The sequence below is a fragment of the Dendroctonus ponderosae genome, unplaced genomic scaffold, assembly GCF_020466585.1.
Source record: "Dendroctonus ponderosae isolate FM_Combo_2020 unplaced genomic scaffold, Dpon_F_20191213v2 Dpon_F_20191213_2, whole genome shotgun sequence".
Lineage (NCBI taxonomy): Eukaryota > Metazoa > Arthropoda > Insecta > Coleoptera > Curculionidae > Dendroctonus > Dendroctonus ponderosae.
The window spans coordinates 15,177,739-15,197,378 of record NW_026018165.1 but is presented as its reverse complement, the minus strand read 5'-3'; the positions used below and the strand labels follow the sequence as shown (position 1 = coordinate 15,197,378).

At 35.3% G+C, this 19,640-nt stretch overlaps 2 protein-coding genes across 3 annotated transcripts; both read left to right on the top strand.

Moving 5' to 3' along the window:
* Positions 1-2,997: 2,997 nt before the first annotated feature.
* On the top strand, positions 2,998-10,440 carry LOC109544678 (segmentation protein Runt). Of its 2 annotated transcripts, none has more exons than XM_019914996.2 (3): positions 2,998-6,453; positions 7,531-7,686; positions 8,265-10,440. In XM_019914996.2, exons 1-3 carry the CDS (start codon positions 6,006-6,008, stop codon positions 8,699-8,701), a joined length of 1,041 nt encoding a protein of 346 aa, XP_019770555.2. In that variant the 5' UTR covers positions 2,998-6,005; the 3' UTR covers positions 8,702-10,440. The 2 variants fall into 2 exon arrangements, with proteins under 2 accessions (XP_019770555.2, XP_019770554.2); XM_019914995.2 differs by having other exon boundaries at positions 3,000-6,462.
* A 6,130-nt stretch (positions 10,441-16,570) lies between these two features.
* On the top strand, positions 16,571-17,477 carry LOC109544687. Its single transcript, XM_019915009.2, has 2 exons — positions 16,571-16,681; positions 16,735-17,477. Exons 1-2 carry the CDS (start codon positions 16,642-16,644, stop codon positions 17,373-17,375), a joined length of 681 nt encoding a protein of 226 aa, XP_019770568.2. The 5' UTR covers positions 16,571-16,641; the 3' UTR covers positions 17,376-17,477.
* Positions 17,478-19,640: the final 2,163 nt, after the last annotated feature.

Here is a 19,640-nt window from a genome sequence, read left to right as displayed (position 1 = left end):
ATCGCTTCTGTTCGCAAAATGACACTTTTTGATTCATTCGAATAAAAATGTAATTCAAGTGCCCCTGGATGTTGCCCTATAAAGCGGATATAATCACCGATAAAACCCGGGCTAAACACACAAATTCCAGTTTAAGCATGCTCGTAATTTTCTTAATGCTCCCGCCATTTCAATTAACGTAAACAATCAGGACCTCCCGTGGCGCAAAAGTGAAACATCGCTGCTCCCCACTGGCTTGGGGACAACAAAAGAGTGGCGCTTTTCTTGAAAGTTCCTCAAGTGGAACAAGTTAACGCTTCTTTTGTTTTAATACCAGTTTTTTGCACTGCAGTGATTGGAAAAAACAGTTGGTTGCTTTTTGCAATTTCCTAATGGAATACGAAGAATTTATTGAAGAAAGTTTGGCATTCATTACGAGAAGATATAGATCCAAACCCTCTGACATTTTCCGCTTCATCGTGCCCACACAACACACCAGCAACAGCCAACCAAGTTTTGCTTCTTTCTATTCTTCGATTGTCGTTCCTCTTGACTCAAGAGTTCTCAAAATTTCCCATTGTCCCATTGACGGCAAGTTGTTCGATACATTTAATCCGAGCACAAAAATAACGACAAATCTTTTCCTATTTTTATTTAAGCGGCTTTCAGTCTGGGACATTTATTTATTTTCTGGGCATTGTGCAAAGAAGGCAAGTCGAGGGCTTTGCGAGTTCAATTTAGAGGAAATAATTTCTTCCATTCTAGCAAGATAAATGATTGAGTATCAGTTACACTTGGATCTACAAATAGTTCAAAAATATAAATTGTTTTAATTCCTGTGAAAAACTTTCCGTAACGTAAAAATTCCGTAACTTATGTTCAATTTCGTTCAATATGGTTGATGCACTTTGAAACCGAGAATTCTTTTTACGCTTGGAAGTATAGTTAAGCGAAAATTTTGGAATAATTGAGCAAAATATATATAGGAACATGCTCACAAAAGACCACGAATATGGACATTCATAAAATTTGGATATTATGGATTTCGATAGTAGTTTGCGTATTTTCCATCAGATATATATTGAAATAAAGCCATCGGTGTACCAAAATGAATCAATTCCGAATACGGATGGTAATCGAGAGATCAATGGAGGGAGACACAAACCCACGTGATACGGCCGCATTGTTATACTAAACTACCAACTTATCTCTGCACATTTATCTGAGAACATCCTTAGCTATTCTATTGCGAATTGTGGCTGTGGTTCTCAAACAGGCATAGGAACTCCAAAAAATCTGGGATTATTATTCTGTAAAAATTCTATTTTATTTTTCACTCACTCACTTGCATTTCTTAACTATGGTTTATTAAATGTTTGATCAAATGCTTCTAATTAAAATTACACTTCCGAACCTACGAATATTAATTGATATTTAGGTAAATTTTTAATGCTTATTGTTCTGTAAAATATCTGTTTTTTCTACTGTATTTCTGTCAACTTGTCTATCTTGTTGTTTAGAGCAGCAAACTGAATGGAGCTTTTCTGGTCCGTTTATTCCCAATACATTTTATCCCGTAAAGCACACTCAAAATTCATCATACCTCAAAGCAATACATTTTAGAGTTTGTAAGTTTAGTTCAATGTTATTCAGTAAAACTTTTGAAAATTTGTGCAAAAAGCAACAAAACTAAAAAGTATACAAACAAATATGACATAACGAATCATGTTGGACTGATTCCTTTTAATGTTTACAAGAAATTTCTCATAAGATTCTACCAAATGATAATTTTAGCTAGATGTTGATAGGATAACAAATAAATATTAAGGGAAAAATAAAAAAAGCCAAAAACAGGTGAGATCCACTTGAATGAGCATTCCTTAATACAAAAGGCGATCGACAGTGCATTTAAAAATTACCGAATTATATTCAAGAGCATAAAATTTCTGTCTGTGCGCGAACACCTTCAATTAAAAAATATTCCTAAACATTCGAAAAATATAAATAACTTTACCATTTTTAAATGTTATTGATGTAAAACTAAACAATTGTGATTTGCATTAATATGCGAAAATGCTCTAATGTTTCTTACTTTGTTAACAGGCCTGAAAACTGTACTAACTAATATCTTAGTGAGTGTGTCTATAAAATAAGCGTAAATTTTGCATTAGAAATACTCCCTAAAAGTTGGTATAATTGTGTATTTAGAACACATGCAAACTCGCAAATAAGCATTTGCTACATTCATTTTGCAAGCGAATTGGAAACATCATGTTTCATTTTTCGTGCCGGAAAACACGGTAATTTCTTCTAAAATTAACTTTGGTTTCAAGAACAAACTATTTATTTTTCCGCGACTATTTTAAAGACGTAATATTATGAACATCTTCAATTCAACATTGCATATTCCTTGTCATCTTACACGCAATTTTTGTAGATTATTCCCGTGAGATTTTTTTACGAAATATTCGGCAAACTTTTGAGAAGCACTGTTGTAAAAACAATCCAGTTTATTATCGCGACTACTTGATCTCTGTAAAGCGCTACTGTTCTTTATGCATACCGCGCTGAGGCAACCCTCAACCTTATTCTTTTATGCATTTAAGGACAACAATGTAAATAGGACTCTTACCGTTATTATTATCCAGCCTAATGAATGTTAGCAATCTGGTTGTCGGATCTTTTTGGATTTGCCTTTCACCGCTCATAGTCTAAACCAGGAATAATTTCTGGTTTGTGAGCACTTGAAGAATGAAAACAGAAAAAATACCACTTTTATAGAACTTTTTGTTTTGTCGAACCCGAAGGCAAATAATTTACTTGCATAGGTGGTTTGGTAACCTAGATGCCCAAAAATAGGAACAGTTGTGATTGTTTTCGCTAACCGAAATATAAAAACGTTCATAAAACTTCTATATAAAGTTTTAACAAACAATCAAATTTTATGTGTTGGGTCAAAATTAGCAAACAAGGGAAAAATCCAGTAGGACCTTGAAAAAATATATGCGATCAAAACTGGGAAAAATATGCTACCCTTCTTTTGGACTACGTTTAGAAAACTTTCGTTTTATCAAACGCAAAATGCACAGAAGTATTTTTATATGTGCCAAAGATTTAAAGTAATGATTGCTGACTGCGTATTTTGTGCCTCTCAGTGTAGGGTGTCGGTTAGTATTTTTTATATAATGTATAACCCACTACGCTTGGAAACATTGGTTTGAATGAAAATAGAATATTCATTAAGCAGTTTAATGTGCCATATCCGAAGGCGATAAAAACGTCCCGATAAAATCCGCCTTCGGGAATATCGACACTGCATCGTCTGCGAAATCTCGTCGTATATCGTCGGCCCAATCTTGATCCTGGCTTTTGGCTTACCAGAAATCGCGCCAAGTTGGATTCAGCTCTGGAATCGTTCCCAACCTATACGATGCCATTTATTTTACACTTTAGAGAAGATTTCCAGCTTTGCATCCTTTTTGATGTCGAAGTTTGCTTTGCTCTATTTACAGTGGATTAGGAACGAGTTAAGAAAAAACATTGTTCTAAAAGTAGCAGTTGCGTGACGATTACGGCGCAAATTCAACCAGATGTATTCAAAATACCACGTTCTGTGATAAAAATTGAGAACTTTACATGTAAAGAACGACAAATTCACTTCGCAGCTAGATATTTCTTTTTGATCACTTTTTAATTAAAATATACCAGCATGAAACCCAACCTACGCATAAATCCTATACAATCTTTGATTATTATTAGGCTCATGAAATTGTATTATTTCGCTAATAAAATAGAGGCATTGACCAGAAAATCGAATGACTTAATTTTAGCGCCAGATAAAATAATTTAACAAATTCCGGAAAGCGTGCATAATGCGAATTACGGAAAGTGTCTATCGCAGCCTATGTTTCGCACCCAAATGTAACGTTGAATATTAGTTCAATATTGATTTATTATATAACATTTATTCGGAATTTAATATTTGAAATGCGTACAGAACACGGACAAATCGGATTTTAGTAGCTTTTTAAATAAATTGATTGCGAGCTCTGATATCCATCTCTCTCGCTCCGCTTCCCTCACAATATAAATATGCTCGTTGATTTTCGGTTTGAGGTAACGACGATTTCAATGGTTTCAGTTCGGTAAATTGATGAATAAATCAGCTCGGAATCGAATGCATGTAGAAATCCATTAATATGTGCGAAAGCAAAACATTAATGTATTTTTAAAAGGTCCAGTAAGAAAGTAAGAAGAAAAATACTACAAATCCTTTGGAACAGTTAAGAAACCTCTAGATTTCTGCAGCAAACATCATAAAAATTTGTTAAGAAGTTTTCGTATTCGCTTACAAAATTATCAACTTTGATTTTTTTTTATTAATCGCAAGATCCCAAATTGTAAACGTTCAATATGCGCCTTTTAACGTAAACAGTCCACAGCTGACGGTGGCTCTGGACTGAACTTCTTGGCGCTTCCGACTCCCGTCAGTTATTTCGGAAAATAACTGAATATCGGTGCGAGTAGTGGGAGTAAGGGGCCTTTGGGCGTTGAGGGTGGGACTAACCGCGTCGAAGCCTCAAAAACCACGTCGGATTGGCTATATACCGTCTCTCTCTGTAATTTCTGAGGGTCTCATTTGGTTGTCTTTTTCTAACTCCCGGCTTTTTATATCGTAACGGAGCTGTCTAGCCTCTCTCTGTCTTGCTTGATGGAGTTGCGTTTTTCTGTCACTTTTTAAATTGGTTGGCCAGCAACAGAACCGACTTAAGGATGATTTCCCTTAGTAATTCGAATTGTCATTAATTCACAATTTTTCAAAATGTGCCACCATAATAGCTATTTGAATAGGCATTATGCGAAGAAGAAGCAACAAAGACGTTAATTCAACACAAAACACCTCTACCTAATAGACATAAACAGTACCATGGAAAGGCCCGAGTGCGGGTGGCTCGGTTCAAAGCAAGCCGCACTTGACAATAACATCGCTAAAGAAGACTAGCCTTCACAACAAACCTTGAAAGTCTTTGTTTCTTCAAGACAAACGCTTAGAGGGACCGACAAGTGTGACTAATTCTAAGAAAAACAGATACTTCCTGCACGTTTTGAGTACCTACACAATTTACAATGAATCAAACGGAAAAATTTTATCAGCCAATTCAATTAGATGTTGCTGATTTTGCTTGCATAAAAGAAAAAATCTAGTCTCTGTATGTGCAAGTTAAAATTGAAAGGGACAAAAGTTTGTCCTTTACCATGTTGTCCGAGTTGCAGGAAAAAGTAGGAATGTTATTGGATTTTTTGTTCAATAGTCTCGTTATTGCCATTTGGAATCAGTTATATTTATCAAGTTTTGCCAAATTGCTGTGTAAAAATCCCAGCACTGCCCTTTGAAGTTGCAAGTTAGTATGACTTTGTCTTCTAAGAGAATTGATGGCTCCTAAAAGTCTTCGTGACAAAGGGTCAAACTAGCCATTAATCCGTATCTGACTACTCCACACATTTAACTCGACCAAAGAGCATATCTCACTTCAACAAACGAGCGGCCGTGCTTTGATCTGCTTCAAAATTTAAAACATGCATACGTCTCACTTTCATTCATTAGCAGCTCTATTTTTCTCTGAGCTCGTCAATAAAGCTTCATCTCGCTCATGCTTCTAGGTCCGTCTCTGTTGCTCGCTCCGATTATAAAAGTGCCAAAGACTCTATGCGTCTCTCTCGTGCCGTCTATTGTAAGAGGACAAATCACACTCTCGTATTTAAAAACTGCCCTCCTTTATGAGTGCTAGGGGGTGGGGAGATCCCGAAAATAGGGTAAGGGCCGTGCATGGAAAAAATCGGTTAGACTCAGTCCAAGTGAGGGAATTCGCCGTGAGTGACTTGTTTGTAACCGACTTGACACTTGTAAAGAAGTTTAGTTCGTCTGGAACGCGCGTCACGTGTAGTTCGAAAGTTTGCGGTTGCTTCATTCAGCTCTTTTTCATTATCAGTCTTCTCAGTCTTTGGTCAACTATTCGGTATTCACTATGCGTCATACAAAGGCACATATGAGCATTTATCCTGATATGGTGGCAGAACTTTCGGCCCAATATCTGAGCGTATTGCAGGAGTTCCATGGTGAGTTGGTATCTACCGGTTGTCCATCGGTACTATGCTCGGTGCTACCGACTCACTGGAGATCCAACAAAAGCTTACCACTTTCTTTTAAAGTGGTTTTGCTGCAAGATGTACCCGATGGTACTGTTGTGACCGTGCAAGCCGGAAACGACGAAAACAGCTGTGCGGAACTAAAAAACTATACGGCAACGACCAAAAATCAAGTGGCCAAGTTTAGCGATTTGAGGTTTGTCGGGAGGAGTGGAAGAGGAAAGTTTCTCACCGTTAGCATCACCGTGAATTCGCCTGACTGTGTTCAAGTGGCCACATACAACAAGGCGATCAAAGTCACTGTGGATGGCCCGCGGGAACCCAGAAGTAAATCAAGTAAGTATTTGGAACTTATAGGTTGAATCCTAGATTTGCATAGGCCCTTTCATAAACTGCATGCATTCAATCCTGGATCAAAGTATGGATTTCAATGGCAAATTACAACGGGGAACTACTTACAAGTTCTGAATACTGAAGGTTATTTGTAATGTTTCGCATGAATTGTTGTATGTCACGTCCGCACGTTACTAAAAAATCTTCAGATGCAATCTGATATATTCTTTTAAGTATAGGTACCCACCTAAGCAAATCAGACACGTATTTACTTTTTCCGGCTTTTTTATTTAACGCCTCGTTTTAATTAAATTTGAAAAAAAAATTTCATTTAAAAAAATATATGTAATAGGTACCTATTTTACCTAAAAACATGGCGCACATGTTTGGAATGATCTCCGTCAAGCATGCGTTTAACCATTTCAACTTCCAACTTGTTTCTTTAGAAAATATCCCGAGCAATTGGCGGTTTTTGTAAATTATATTCAAATCACTAGCCACTAGAAAATGTCTAGCAACCTGTTTTCACGCGAAAGAGTTTTGGGCCTAAAAAACCAATCGGTCCTTTGAATTCAGGATAAACAATTTTAATTCATGGAGCATTTTCCCAGATATATACATTTACTGATTTCCTACAAATACAAAAAATAAATCAACTGAAAATAAAAATCCTATCAGATCAGAACTTGAAACATGAAAAGGAGTTTAGAAAAAGGCTTGAACAGCAAATGTTAATATCGACAGTAAATCGACTAAACGCCAAGCGCACACATGCTACCAGCCAGTTAAACTCCGATTAAAATAAACATAAAATATTTTACGTTTGTTGACTGAACTTTATACGCCGACAAAACCCACCAAACTATTAAAACTTTTATTTGTTTATATCCTACGAACATGTTTATGTTGAGTTTAACAGTATTGTTCTGGTTGTTTATTAAACATTTGCACATTAACATGGTTTACACCAGCCCACGGCTCGATCTATTTTCTCACCCGAAAGCCATTTTGTGGGTGTCGTTAAGCAATTACTTTTTCACTTTTATTAAATTTGTTTTTTCTTTGTTGCAGCGTTTCAATATGGATGTGGCTTTAACATGCCCAATTGTTTCTCCCCATTCCTTTTAAGTTCTCAATGGATGGATCCTGCATATTTCAGCTATGACTATATGAGGCAAAATAGTCCTACGATAAGTGCAAGTCCCGTTCCTCCAACTACTGGCAAAGGTACGTGTCTAACTACTATGCCAAAATTTAATGGATGCAATTTTTTTGAATCAGAAGTCACGCGGTGAAAACAAGTTTTACTAAAATTTTTGTTTATAATGAGCGAATAAAACTGTTGCCCTGCTTCATTTTCGTGTCTTATTTTTTTCATAAAACCAAAATCGATCAGATACGCCTTCTGAAGCTAAAAATCTCTTAACCACCGCATTTGAAGACACAAAAATCGCAAAAAATTACTCCATTTCATTGATTGTTGAACTCCACTGAAATTTTCAATTACAAAAAAAGAAATGTTCATATTAAATGAGAACCTACACAATTTTTAATTTATTGTGCCATGCACGTAGTCAAACGTATTACATAAGTAAAGCTGAGCCAACAAAACCCATCACGAAAAGTCCCTTTTTGTATATCCGTTGGCGACCAATTCATCTCGATCTATTCACTCAAATACGGCTTTTAAATCAAGCCCACTTTGATTAAAATCCGAGATCAAAAGAATATTTAATTTCGGTTCACATATGGCGGCCTTTCTCCCATTTTAATTACTATATTTTAATTGTGGCGTTTGTTTGCAGGGTTGGACTTTTACATGTCGATGGCAAACTACCTGCCAGCAAGGTTTCCGCCGCCGCCTAATTTCGCAACAGGATTGGATCTAAAGTCGCCGTTCTTATTAGATGAAAGACACATCTTGAGTGCTCATTCGAAGGAATGGTGTTTGGACCAAATGTCAGGCAAAAATCGGGATGCGGAATCGCTCAAGACCTCTCCGGAAGTTTCGGAAGATGAGGACATTGATGTGGTAAAGTCAGCATTTGTGCCAATTAAACCGGCTAGTTTAACGTCGAAAGCATCAGTAGATGCCAAAATAACGAACGAAAAAAGTTCAGTTTCCAGTAAAGATCAACATTTCGAAAAGCAAACAGATAAAAACACACAAGTGGACGATATTACGAGCAAACCGAAAGTGTCGCACCGACCCACATCTAAAGTGTTTTGGCGGCCTTATTAAATGTTCAGTTGCGACCTTACGTGAGGTTTGACCGAGGAATCGAGAAAACACTGCTGACAGATACGAAAATCCAAATGAGTTGGTAGTATTATGTCGCGACGGTTAAAAACGGTGAGAAAAATTAACCAGCTTAATAGTGATTTACGTAACCAGTAAGATTATTAACGCACGCATGTGAAGATTTGCAAGACGAGGATGGAGGCCGAGTCGTCTAATCACATAAGTGCGTTAATAATATAATGTCCTACGTGTTACGTAGAATATTTTATCTAGGACTATAACGAATATTATTTTTTATTCGAATGAGTCTAAAACTAAAAACTAAAACCATTTTTCGATCAGAAGCGATGATCGAAAAGGAGCCCGTTTATTTGTTTTGCTTTTGCGCACGGACTTTTACGCGCCTGTTCGCAAAAGTAAAGGTGACAAATTAAACGTATCACTGTCATTATATTTTTTCAAATATTTTCATTAAAAAGTAATCGACATGCTTTTTTAATGATTTCATTATTTATCGACAACTAATGCTAAATAGCTTGTTTGCATGCTGCATAATTTAAAGTTTACTTACAATTTGTAAATTATAACTTTGTTACAAGTTCAGTCTCAAAGACGTTCTAATGACCAATTTTTTTTGCGCTCGCCGATGTTGCCACACGCAAAGCACGATCTCTTTAAATAACGCAAATTTCATGCAAAATATGCAACTTATAGAAACACCATAGCGTGAAAGCAGCACTTGAATTTTCAATACTCACTGTTTCACTTGTCGATTGAAAACGATTTGAAACGTCAAAAATGACATTGACATCAAATTTATCAAAATATGAAGTAAGGAGTAACTTATGTTTCGTGTTACGTCTTTCATTCGAATAAAAAATGTTGTTCGATACAGGGGCGAAAACTACTGTTAAAGATTATTTGAGTAAAAATATTTAGTTATAAAATTGAATTCAGAACCCAGGTAATGAGTCATTGTCATCAGAGTCATTGTCAAAGTTGTGTCTTAAAATTATACATTTTATAAGGAGTTCAAACGATGATCTGCCATGTGATATTGAGAACGAATAATTTTGTTTCGTATCTTGTGACAGGGAAACCAGCGAAGAAACTCCTTGATTGGTACCTGAAATGGTGCAGTGAACGAAAGATTATCAGCTTAACAAGCGAGAAATTATTATTAGTATTTTTTAACAAAGTAAGCAAAATACATAAATGCTTTGGTGTTTGATGTTCTGTATGGGTGTGTCTGGCTTCTTGGTATTTTTCTTTTCTTCCCTGATTTATCTGGCACAAGATGTGAATCAACATTAAAAATCTTTGTTCTCAATATCAGCCGCTAGATCATCGCTTGAACTGATTTTTAAATGTACAATGTGCATTATTACTGTTGGTTTTTTTAAAGTTTATTATTTATTGTTCTAATTTAGCATTGTTAAATACTACTACTGTATAAGTAGTAATGGAATATTGTGATAGCAACTCTAAGTAGCATAATTTTAGGCTTATATTTTTGTACCATATTACATAATAAGAATATTTGAATCACAACATTAGTGTCAAACTTACTACTAGAGCAAATAGGAGTTTTTGTAAAACATTAATAATGCACCTACCATTTAAATATAATATCAGCCTCATCATTGCAGTATAACTTTTATGCTTGAGTCATGGGTTTGACACTGATGTTGTCGCCCCATATATTAGCGAAATTAATATAGATTTATTATAAACCAAAATGAAGACTTTCACTATTTCCCAAACGATCCCAGATAAAACTCCACTTCCTCCGCAAATTTCACTCCTTACTTACAGATCGGCGCCAAAAGTTTCAGCTATGGTGAGACAAGAAGCGATTGATCCTGTTGGTCTAAAATGTCTCAAAATCAGCTGTTCACGTGGAGATTTTAAACTTTAAAATAGGGATCTAATATAATAAATTGAAAATTGAACCAATTGTCATCAAGTTTTGTGCAGGCCAAACCACTAATAAATGCCAACGATTCGAAATTGTGTGAAACTTAAAGCGCGATTTTTTACAATTAGGTCCGTGGTCAATTTTTAACAATATTCAGAAGACAAAGTTTATTTATATTTATAACAAAAGTGTATGTTATTTTTCATCCTGTAGATTACGGAACAATGTTCAGATCCGTATTCAAAATTTATACCACAGATAGTCTTAAACGTTTTTCCAGTGAGGCATAGGAACGGGCGAAGTGATATAAACGATAAATGATAATTAGCCACTTTATAAATTCTCCTAAAACCTATTGATAACAAACTTTAAAAATAGAATAAACGATGTTTCACGATATGTCACAATATGAGTTTCGTCGGTAATTAAACAATGGTTTCATCAATTTAGTTTGCAGAATACTAAATCCAGTTAAACAAAGGCTTTGGTCTCAAATTTACCCTTCCCGGGTACCCAAATTTAAAACGTAAACCTAATTTAAAGACTATTATTCACTGTAGATGGACAAGTTGCTAAAATTGTTCTAACTGCTCACTTTATCTTGTTCTTGCAACCTAAGAAGAGGCAATCAAAGAACGAATATTTTCGTGGCTCAGTAAAAGAGATAGAAGACAATATCTAAATGAATACGAAAATTTAAAAAGACTTCAGTTCTTATTAGATAATTAGCTAACATGTCTATTAAGCAGGTGTATGGACAGATAGAGATTTGAACAATCTAAAACAATAAACAATTCAACAAATTGGATTGCAGTTCGTCACTGACTCAAAGTGCAAAAAATAGGAAGTTTCCAAACTTGGCCTTCACATGTCACTGATAAATAAAAATTGGAGTTTATTAAGAAACTATCTCCTGGAACTGTAAATCACTACTCAAAATTTCAAAAATTATCAATCAATCAAAATATGCTTTATTGCCACGGAAAAATTCACAAGTTTTATGGACAAAGCGAGTAAAAAAACAAAATACTACAACATAAAGTACGTACAGTACAGTCAACAATGGTGGAAAATTAAAAAATATAATAAAACAGTACAAAATATGTCACGTACAATCGTTATGGACAGAAAAAGAAACGCAAAGGTGATCAGAGTAAGTCAACTACCTATAGTTACAAGCGGTGCAGAATAATCACAGAATAAATAATATAAATTATAATAATAGGAACCCTGCAAATTATTCCAAAATTAGACAAACATGTGGACTCAGAGAAACTAATTAACAGCAATTGATAGCAGGAATGTCGAAAGCAACTAACTGCAGTAATAACTTAAATCAATCGTGGCATAAACATTCCAATTAATCTGAACATCAGTGTTTATTAATATTATTAACTGTCTAAAAAATCAAACTTGCATACATCTGATGTCTCCAAAGGAGGAGCAAAGAACCAACCAACAGAATCACGAACCCCTTCAAACTTTCCAGTGGTAAAGGAAAAACCAGAAAAAAGATAATGGCCCTGGAAACATAATTTTTGACACAGCGACAAAAGACGCAAAGGAAATGGAAATAAGGTGAGTTATTGATGAGGATTATTGAAGACGTTTGAATAAACGTTATCATCAACAGCAATCTATGTCAGTAAAGTCGGAAGCAATTAACTGTAATAGTAACTTGAATCAATTGCGGCACAAGCATTCCAATTAATCTGAACCGTGGACAGTTTAATAATATGTTTTATTAGCTGATGACTGAAAAAAAAACGGTAAAAAGTTAATAGGAGAGACAGATAATAGTAATAGAAAGCAAAATTGGGACTGGTCTTTTGTTGCATTATAGTGGCATTAGCTCTGGAAACAGCATTTCTCCTTACAAAGACAGTTTCAGGAATCAAAGCGGGCGGTAATAGTTTTAGCATCTGTTGAAATCAACTAACTGTATCTGTAGGGATTTGCCGAAAGTGAACATCCTTAAATTGATTATTATGGTTGAAAAGGCCCAAAATGCTGGTCGAACTTATGGTGAACAAAAGAGATCAATTCAGGTCAAAAGTACAGGCGGAAGAGGGTGAGACACAAAAAATATCATCATCAACTACATTTTTGAAAACACACCAAAAGGCGCAAAAAGAAATAGAAAGCAGAAGATACGTAAAATCCCGTCTTATATTGTTGAGGATTATCGAAGCAATTTTAATAAATCTGGATAATATTGAGAAACAGATAGAAAAAACTTGAGCAATTGCATCATGAGAAACAAACCGCGTTTTGGCCAAACTCTCACCCCAATTTTCCGTTGAAGCAAACCGTGTTCCGTCGAAAGGGCTCCCGCAACGAAAGTTTTGATACGGACGCAGCGATGCGTGCTAGCAAAAGGGCTGGATAGTATAAACACATACTGGGCGACGGCCCTACATTAATCATAACACGAAACTACTCGAAAGGCCCTAAATAGAGTCATTTCAGAAGTTCGTGGGGTCGAATCACGGCGGATTCGGTTGCACAGCTGTTACATGCATCGGATGGGGTTCTTTGTTTGAAGCTGATACAATGCGGAGATCCAAGCGCTCAATTCGGAATTCTAAGCGAAGGTTTTATCATAGCGTATCAAAACTTTCTATTTTCATGGAAACCAGTCCATAAGTCCGAAATTAACAATGTTATTTCTTTTAGAAGAGCCGCTATATAATGAGCTTACCGAAAACCTTGAAGGAACATAAATCTTTATGGTTAAAGCTGACACCGAAACTGTGAACTATTGTTCATAAACGCTTTTTCTACTCGATTTGTAATGGATTTGTCGTTTTGTTAAGCCTTAGAAACAAAAAAATACTGCTTAAGCGATACGGTCAGTACACATCCAATTAACCTAAGTTGAAGCCCTCAAATTTTGTCTCTAAGAAGCTTTTTGGTTATTTATCGGAAGTATTTTGCTCGAAAACTTCTAGGTTTTCTTCGACTCTTTCCCAACTGGATTTCGTAATTATTTTTTTTCAAAAACCCCAGAAAGAAATTAAATGTGCGATTTTGCCGTTGCCCGCAATAAAAACAATGAGGGTAAATGCGTAAAAACGTACAAAGATTCTATCAAGTTTTATGCGAGTCCAAAATTTCCGATTGAATAAGAAAAATCCCTGTTTTCGAAATAGACGCTAAGTAAAGTCGTGACTGTAAAAAGTCGACCGACAAACATTTTCCAATTGATTCGACTTTCGACTAAATTAAGAAAGTAAAATTTGTATCCAAAAAGTCCATATGTTAAAGAAAGCCTTCGAAAGGTGTTTTAATGGAGCTTAAAAGGTCTTTACTAACTGAGTTCATATATGCAATGCATAGACCAGAGCATAGACAAATCCAACAATAAACACAGAAATTAATTCGAACACAGAAAATACAGTAATAAGACAACTAAAGAAACTTGTTAAGACATTGTGGAACTTAAAAGCATGTTCATAAAAGTCTTATTTAATTGTTACCGTTTCAATTCATATATTTGTGTGCTCTTGATTCCAATTTGAGGGATTCTGAAATTGATTTTGCTTCTAACGCTTTTTAGGCTCTAATTAGTTATTTTTGAAGTTTCCTTATTCAGACGAATTTAAATTTCAAAACAAGAATCCTACCAATATATTTAATTCCTCCTTTAAAACACACAAAAAAGATCCTTAAAAATTTGAAGAACTTGAATTTTTCATTATGTTTTTGGAACATGTACTTTTTTCATATTTTATAACTATAACTTTCCGCCAAATATTTTATATGTTGCCTGATACTCTTCATGAAAATTACATTTCGCTTGCGTATGCCTCCGCTCGTCGAATCCAAACACAATACGCGTTAAGAGAGTAATGTATGGGGTTTGATTTGAGATTTTACATTGGAAAGTATTGATTTATTCTCCTGCATTTTCTGTTTGCTCAAAAGACTTATGACGATGTTATCACCATCTGACATGATATGATGGAAATTACACTATGTAGTGTGTCAAGTGCCGTCGGCTTACTCATAACAGAAAAGCTTGATTCATAACTCAGATTTTTGAGTTATCATTTGTTCTCTGCTGATAGATAGAGGACTCGATTTTATTCATCAAATCTTCTTTGAATTATCTTCATGGTGAAGCAACGTGGTGATGCCTCGACTTTTTTCCTAATTAATTATATCTCCCTGTTTCCTTTTTAGTTTAGTGCTTTCGTGTATTTATTTAATTTTCCGTTGTTAATTATGGCCGATGTGTAATCAAAATATAAAAGGTATAAGTGAATCCGGCAATTAAGAGATAAAATCGGGAACATATGTTTATATCGTAATAAAATGGGAATGTAAAAGACGAAACCACATCTAGAAAATCAAATTCAACTTACCAGATTATGTTATTTCCCCGTTAAACTGAAGACAAACTAGCCAATCACTTACCCGAAAAAATAGCATGTATTAAAATATCGTATTAAAAGAATTGATTATTGAGTTCCCCGTACTCTTAATGGTAAAAAGGTGTGATAAATTCTGTTCTACTTTGACGGTGAATTTTATTGTAACTTCAAAACCCGGTAATAATGAGCCAAATGTTTGAACTAAAATGTATACATTAAATTGCTATAAACGCGTATATGCAGGGTGCTCAAAGTTCGAGTCTTATGATCGGAAATGGTAAACGTTTCAAGATGGGCCAAACGATAGCAAAGTTGCATAATTTTGTACTCAACATAATCATAATTTTGAAATAAAAAAATGGTTAATAGTTGTTGCTTCATATCATCTAATCTGGAAAAACAATGACAAGAAAAAAATGAGTGAAAGTCACCTACTAAATAACAAAAATAGTCGAGTAACAAAAATTATGTGTGTTTTAAAACTGTCTATTGTCCACATTGCATCGAAAGGGCCTTAAAAAGTTACATAGAATCGATGTAACATACATAATACCTGATAAAAAAATGTGTTTTAACAGGACGGAATTTTTTAGTCAGATTGCTAACTAAACTATAGGTTTCTCACACATATAACTCTACAGATCATATAACATTACAATCTTGTCTATATTTATTTTTTTGGTTTAAACACTTAATGTTAAAGCATCAGAAAATGTACTAAACAAAAGCATGATTTTTCTGTTAATTGCATTTAGTGATAATTTGATTAAAAAAAAATAAATTATGCAAAATAAACGACAATACACTAAATACACTAAAGGAAAACTTCTTGAACTAGACGTGGCTGCATTATCCACCAAGTTTTGTCGATTGATTAAATCTTCCACAAAAATCTTTAACGAATATGTATGTTCAAATTGACCGCATTCGAAACTAATGTTTGATAATTAGAGGATTTAATTTCCTGATTTTCATCACTTTGCATAAAATCAATATAAAAAATCTTACAGCTTCTCTAGGTCTTTATAGACACTCATCAATCAGCTACCGAAAAATCGTCTATATTTTTAATATTTTTAATATTTTTCAGTTGAAACCTGATGTTTTATTTTTATGAGATAATTTACAGCATTTGTGTGCAATTTGATTTTATGACAGCGTTTAAACCAACTTACCAGTTGCATCAATTTATAAAAATTTTAAATATAAAAATTACCCAACATCACGCAAATTTTACATTTTTCTCAGACATGAATTAGAGTAATGGACCTTCAAACTTTGTACTATGTAAATAAAACAGTTGTAAAAGATAGTAATAAAAATCGATATCCATTGATTAAGATAAACATTTATGACTTAGTAGCCCAACAATGACCGGTATTACCCTAATTTATTGCCCGGCTTTGCCACATTTAGTTGTGTTTTTAATTCCGGATAATCTTTTTCTCACCACGCCATGTCCACGTAAAAGTTTATGAAGGGTGCGGAATTAAAGGGCAATAAAGCGGTTTATTGGTTAAACTAACGCATTATCATTGATATACGTCAATGATCCGACTTCTTGAACAGGTATAAATTAATTGGAATTGTTGCGGATCAGCATCAGTTCAGCTTGTTCGTTGAAAAACTATTCGACCGATATCAAGATGAAGGTTATTTTCGTGTTTGCTCTTGCTCTGGCACAAGGTAAATATATTTTTCCATGCAAAATGCAGTTTTCCAATGCTAATTTTTTCTAGTTCTTGCCGCTGACCTCCCAGGCACAGTGGAAATTAGCAACCTGCCAGCTGACATCCAAGGAGAAATAGAGATCTCCAACTTGCCCGCCAACATCGAGTCTCAAGGAGAAATTGAAATTTCAAACCTGCCATCTGACATCGAAAGCGAAGTAGAAATCTCCAACTTGCCAGCTGAAATCGAAGCTGAAGGCAGCATCGACATCTCCAACTTGCCTGCTGACATCGCAAGTGAAGTGGAAATCTCCAACTTGCCTGCTGAAATCGAAAGCGAAGTGGAAATCTCCAACTTGCCTGCTGAAATCGAAAACGAAGTGGAAATCTCCAATTTGCCCGCTGAAATCGAAGGTGAAGGAAGCATCGACATTTCCAACTTGCCTGCAGAAATCGAATCTGGCGACAGCATTGATATCTCCAACTTGCCCGCTGAAGTCGACGCTACTCCCACCTGTGTGAAATATGTCCGTGCCCTCCTCCAAGAAGTGCTCAACAGCTTGCCCGGAAGCGTAGAAGCCGCTCAACGCCCAACCGTTGAAGTTGAAACTGTCCCAACTCCCCAAGACGCTTGCACTTTGTGCTTCCAGAAAATCCAGCTCTTGATCGAGAAATCCAACAGCAGAAGCAGCGCCTCTCTTACTTTCTAAATTTCCGGCCCAGCTTCGTTGATCAATTGTTTTGCTGTTCAACGTTTGCGAAAAAAATCAAAAATGTCAACACTAATTTTGAATAAACATGATTATTAACAATCAACTTGTTTCCTTTTAATGTCAACCTAAATCGAATAAAACCTATTAATATCTTAGTGGGTACAGCGCTGTTACGATAATCCCAGTAAAATTCCTCTAGTATTATATAACGAGTTTCCATTAGAAGACGCACAACCATTCCAGACAAGTACGCATTCCTTAGTTAAAAAAACATATATTAGAGCAAAACACGTCGAAGACATTTCACATCAATGTTATTTTTAATTGCCTTTGAAAGATGAAAAGTTACGTTTTACCGCTCTTCACAAAACATACATAAATAACACGAATTCTGGCCTGAAAATAGACGAGTCTACACGGTTTTTTGTAGAGCGGCCAACCAGCATCTGCCCACGCGTAAAACCAGTCATCGAAATTTCTGAAAATTGCTACAAAGAGGGAACATTTATCACGACGGTGATTTTAGCAAATGTTTTTCAATGGAGAAATGATTAAAAACTTAGCATTAGCGTGCAATTAACTATTGTCTCTTAACAAGTTCGGAACAGGTGTCAAAAAAATGTTGAAGCAATAGTTTAAAGTAGTTTAATGGCGATATTTTATGAAAAATTACAACAGCATCCACGCAGGTACTCGTTGACAAACACCGTTACAGCCCATTTGAGGTTAGTTTTTCAATTGCGCTCCTAAAGACTCGAGACAAGACATATCATTACTTGGAGAACACAATTGAAAATTCTCAAAATCACACATTGATCAGTTTCAACTGATCAGGTAATCCTATTTACTATCTGTATCTGTTATTCAGTTTCACGAGTGATATTTGCAGACTTAGGCATGAAGCACCAAACGTTTACTGCGTGGTAAGGAAACAATGTGATTTTTAGGTTGCAAGACATTTATGTAAATTTATGAATTAGTTTTGAGAGAAAATTTCGATTTTTGCGGGGATTATTATATCGTACTACTTGTTCTGTACTCTCTAAATATCCCCAATCAAGACCTTGATTTTGGACGCAATAATAGAGAAACAATAAAATGTACGTTGATCTTAGTCGAACATTGTATTATATTATTTTATACACATTATTGTTCATCAGCTTCTTACATATAAATTTGCTCATTTTAGTACGTTTTGGCTCAATTTGCCTAGTAGTAAACCGAAAGCAACCATACCTAGAGAAATAACCATATGATCAAGACGTTCCGACTTTTTTTTGACTCGCATTATCACCCGAGACCGTGTTCAAACCCCAAATACACTCATTATCAAAACACTAGTCATCGCACCCACCTTATAAAGTATGTAAAAAAGATAATTTATTACGAAAAGGACATAAGCCTCGATTCAGCCGTTTTTCCATAAGAATGCAAGTGGTCACCAAAGACGGAACGAGGTTTCGTTGAACAACTTTGGCAAAAAGTCCCACGCCCTTTTCAATGGGATAAAAAGCACGGCGAGTCAGAATACACACCGCACCACAAGCCCTCAATGTGGACACAACGAGGTCTCGTTAATAAATCAAATCCTCAGTTATAATAGGCCAAGTCATTATCTCGGTCCTGGACATGCATAAGAAGTACGTCGTTTTCACCTCAAGGATGACTTATGCACGATTCTTTAACTAATGTTTACTGAAAGTGTTTTTATTGTTGTCCTTCTGATGCTGCTTAAATAACCAGTCAATATTTTTTAAATTGCGATACTATTAACATTCCCAAAAGTTCCATTTGAAGAAATTACGATTCAATAAACTGTTTATAAAATATGGCAACAACAGCCAGATGGGACCGCCATATATTTATCGACAAAATGGTCAGCGCTCCACCCAATATGTGTCTCCAGTCCTGAAAATGTATATCAATGTCGGACATGCATGGAGTTTTCCCTCCTTGTGGAAACTTTTTGTTTAGTATGATGAACCAGGCAAGAACCAAGCAGCCAAAGCATCTCAAAGATTTCCCGCAGATTTTTCTTGATCTTGAACTTTCGAGGATAGTCCCTCACGAGTAACAGCTACTCTACAGCTCCACCGCTGCATCAACTTTTCTTCGGCAAAAACATGTCAAAAATTATTGGAAATATTAGTAAAAACAACCATTCAGGTGGAATCAAATAGGCACACTGTCGCCAAATTTATAATTGAGTTATTAGCGAATATCTCAGTTCTTGACCAACATTTTTTACAAACTTCTTTTTGG

Coding starts and splice junctions, on each gene's coding strand:
- LOC109544678 (XM_019914995.2), top strand. CDS start 6,006: ATGCGTCATACAAAGGCACATATGAGCATTTATCCTGATATGGTGGCA. Junction 6,463..7,530: donor GGAACCCAGAAGTAAATCAA/GTAAGTATTTGG, acceptor TCTTTGTTGCAG/CGTTTCAATATGGATGTGGC. Junction 7,687..8,264: donor TCCTCCAACTACTGGCAAAG/GTACGTGTCTAA, acceptor GTTTGTTTGCAG/GGTTGGACTTTTACATGTCG.
- LOC109544687 (XM_019915009.2), top strand. CDS start 16,642: ATGAAGGTTATTTTCGTGTTTGCTCTTGCTCTGGCACAAG. Junction 16,682..16,734: donor TGCTCTTGCTCTGGCACAAG/GTAAATATATTT, acceptor AATTTTTTCTAG/TTCTTGCCGCTGACCTCCCA.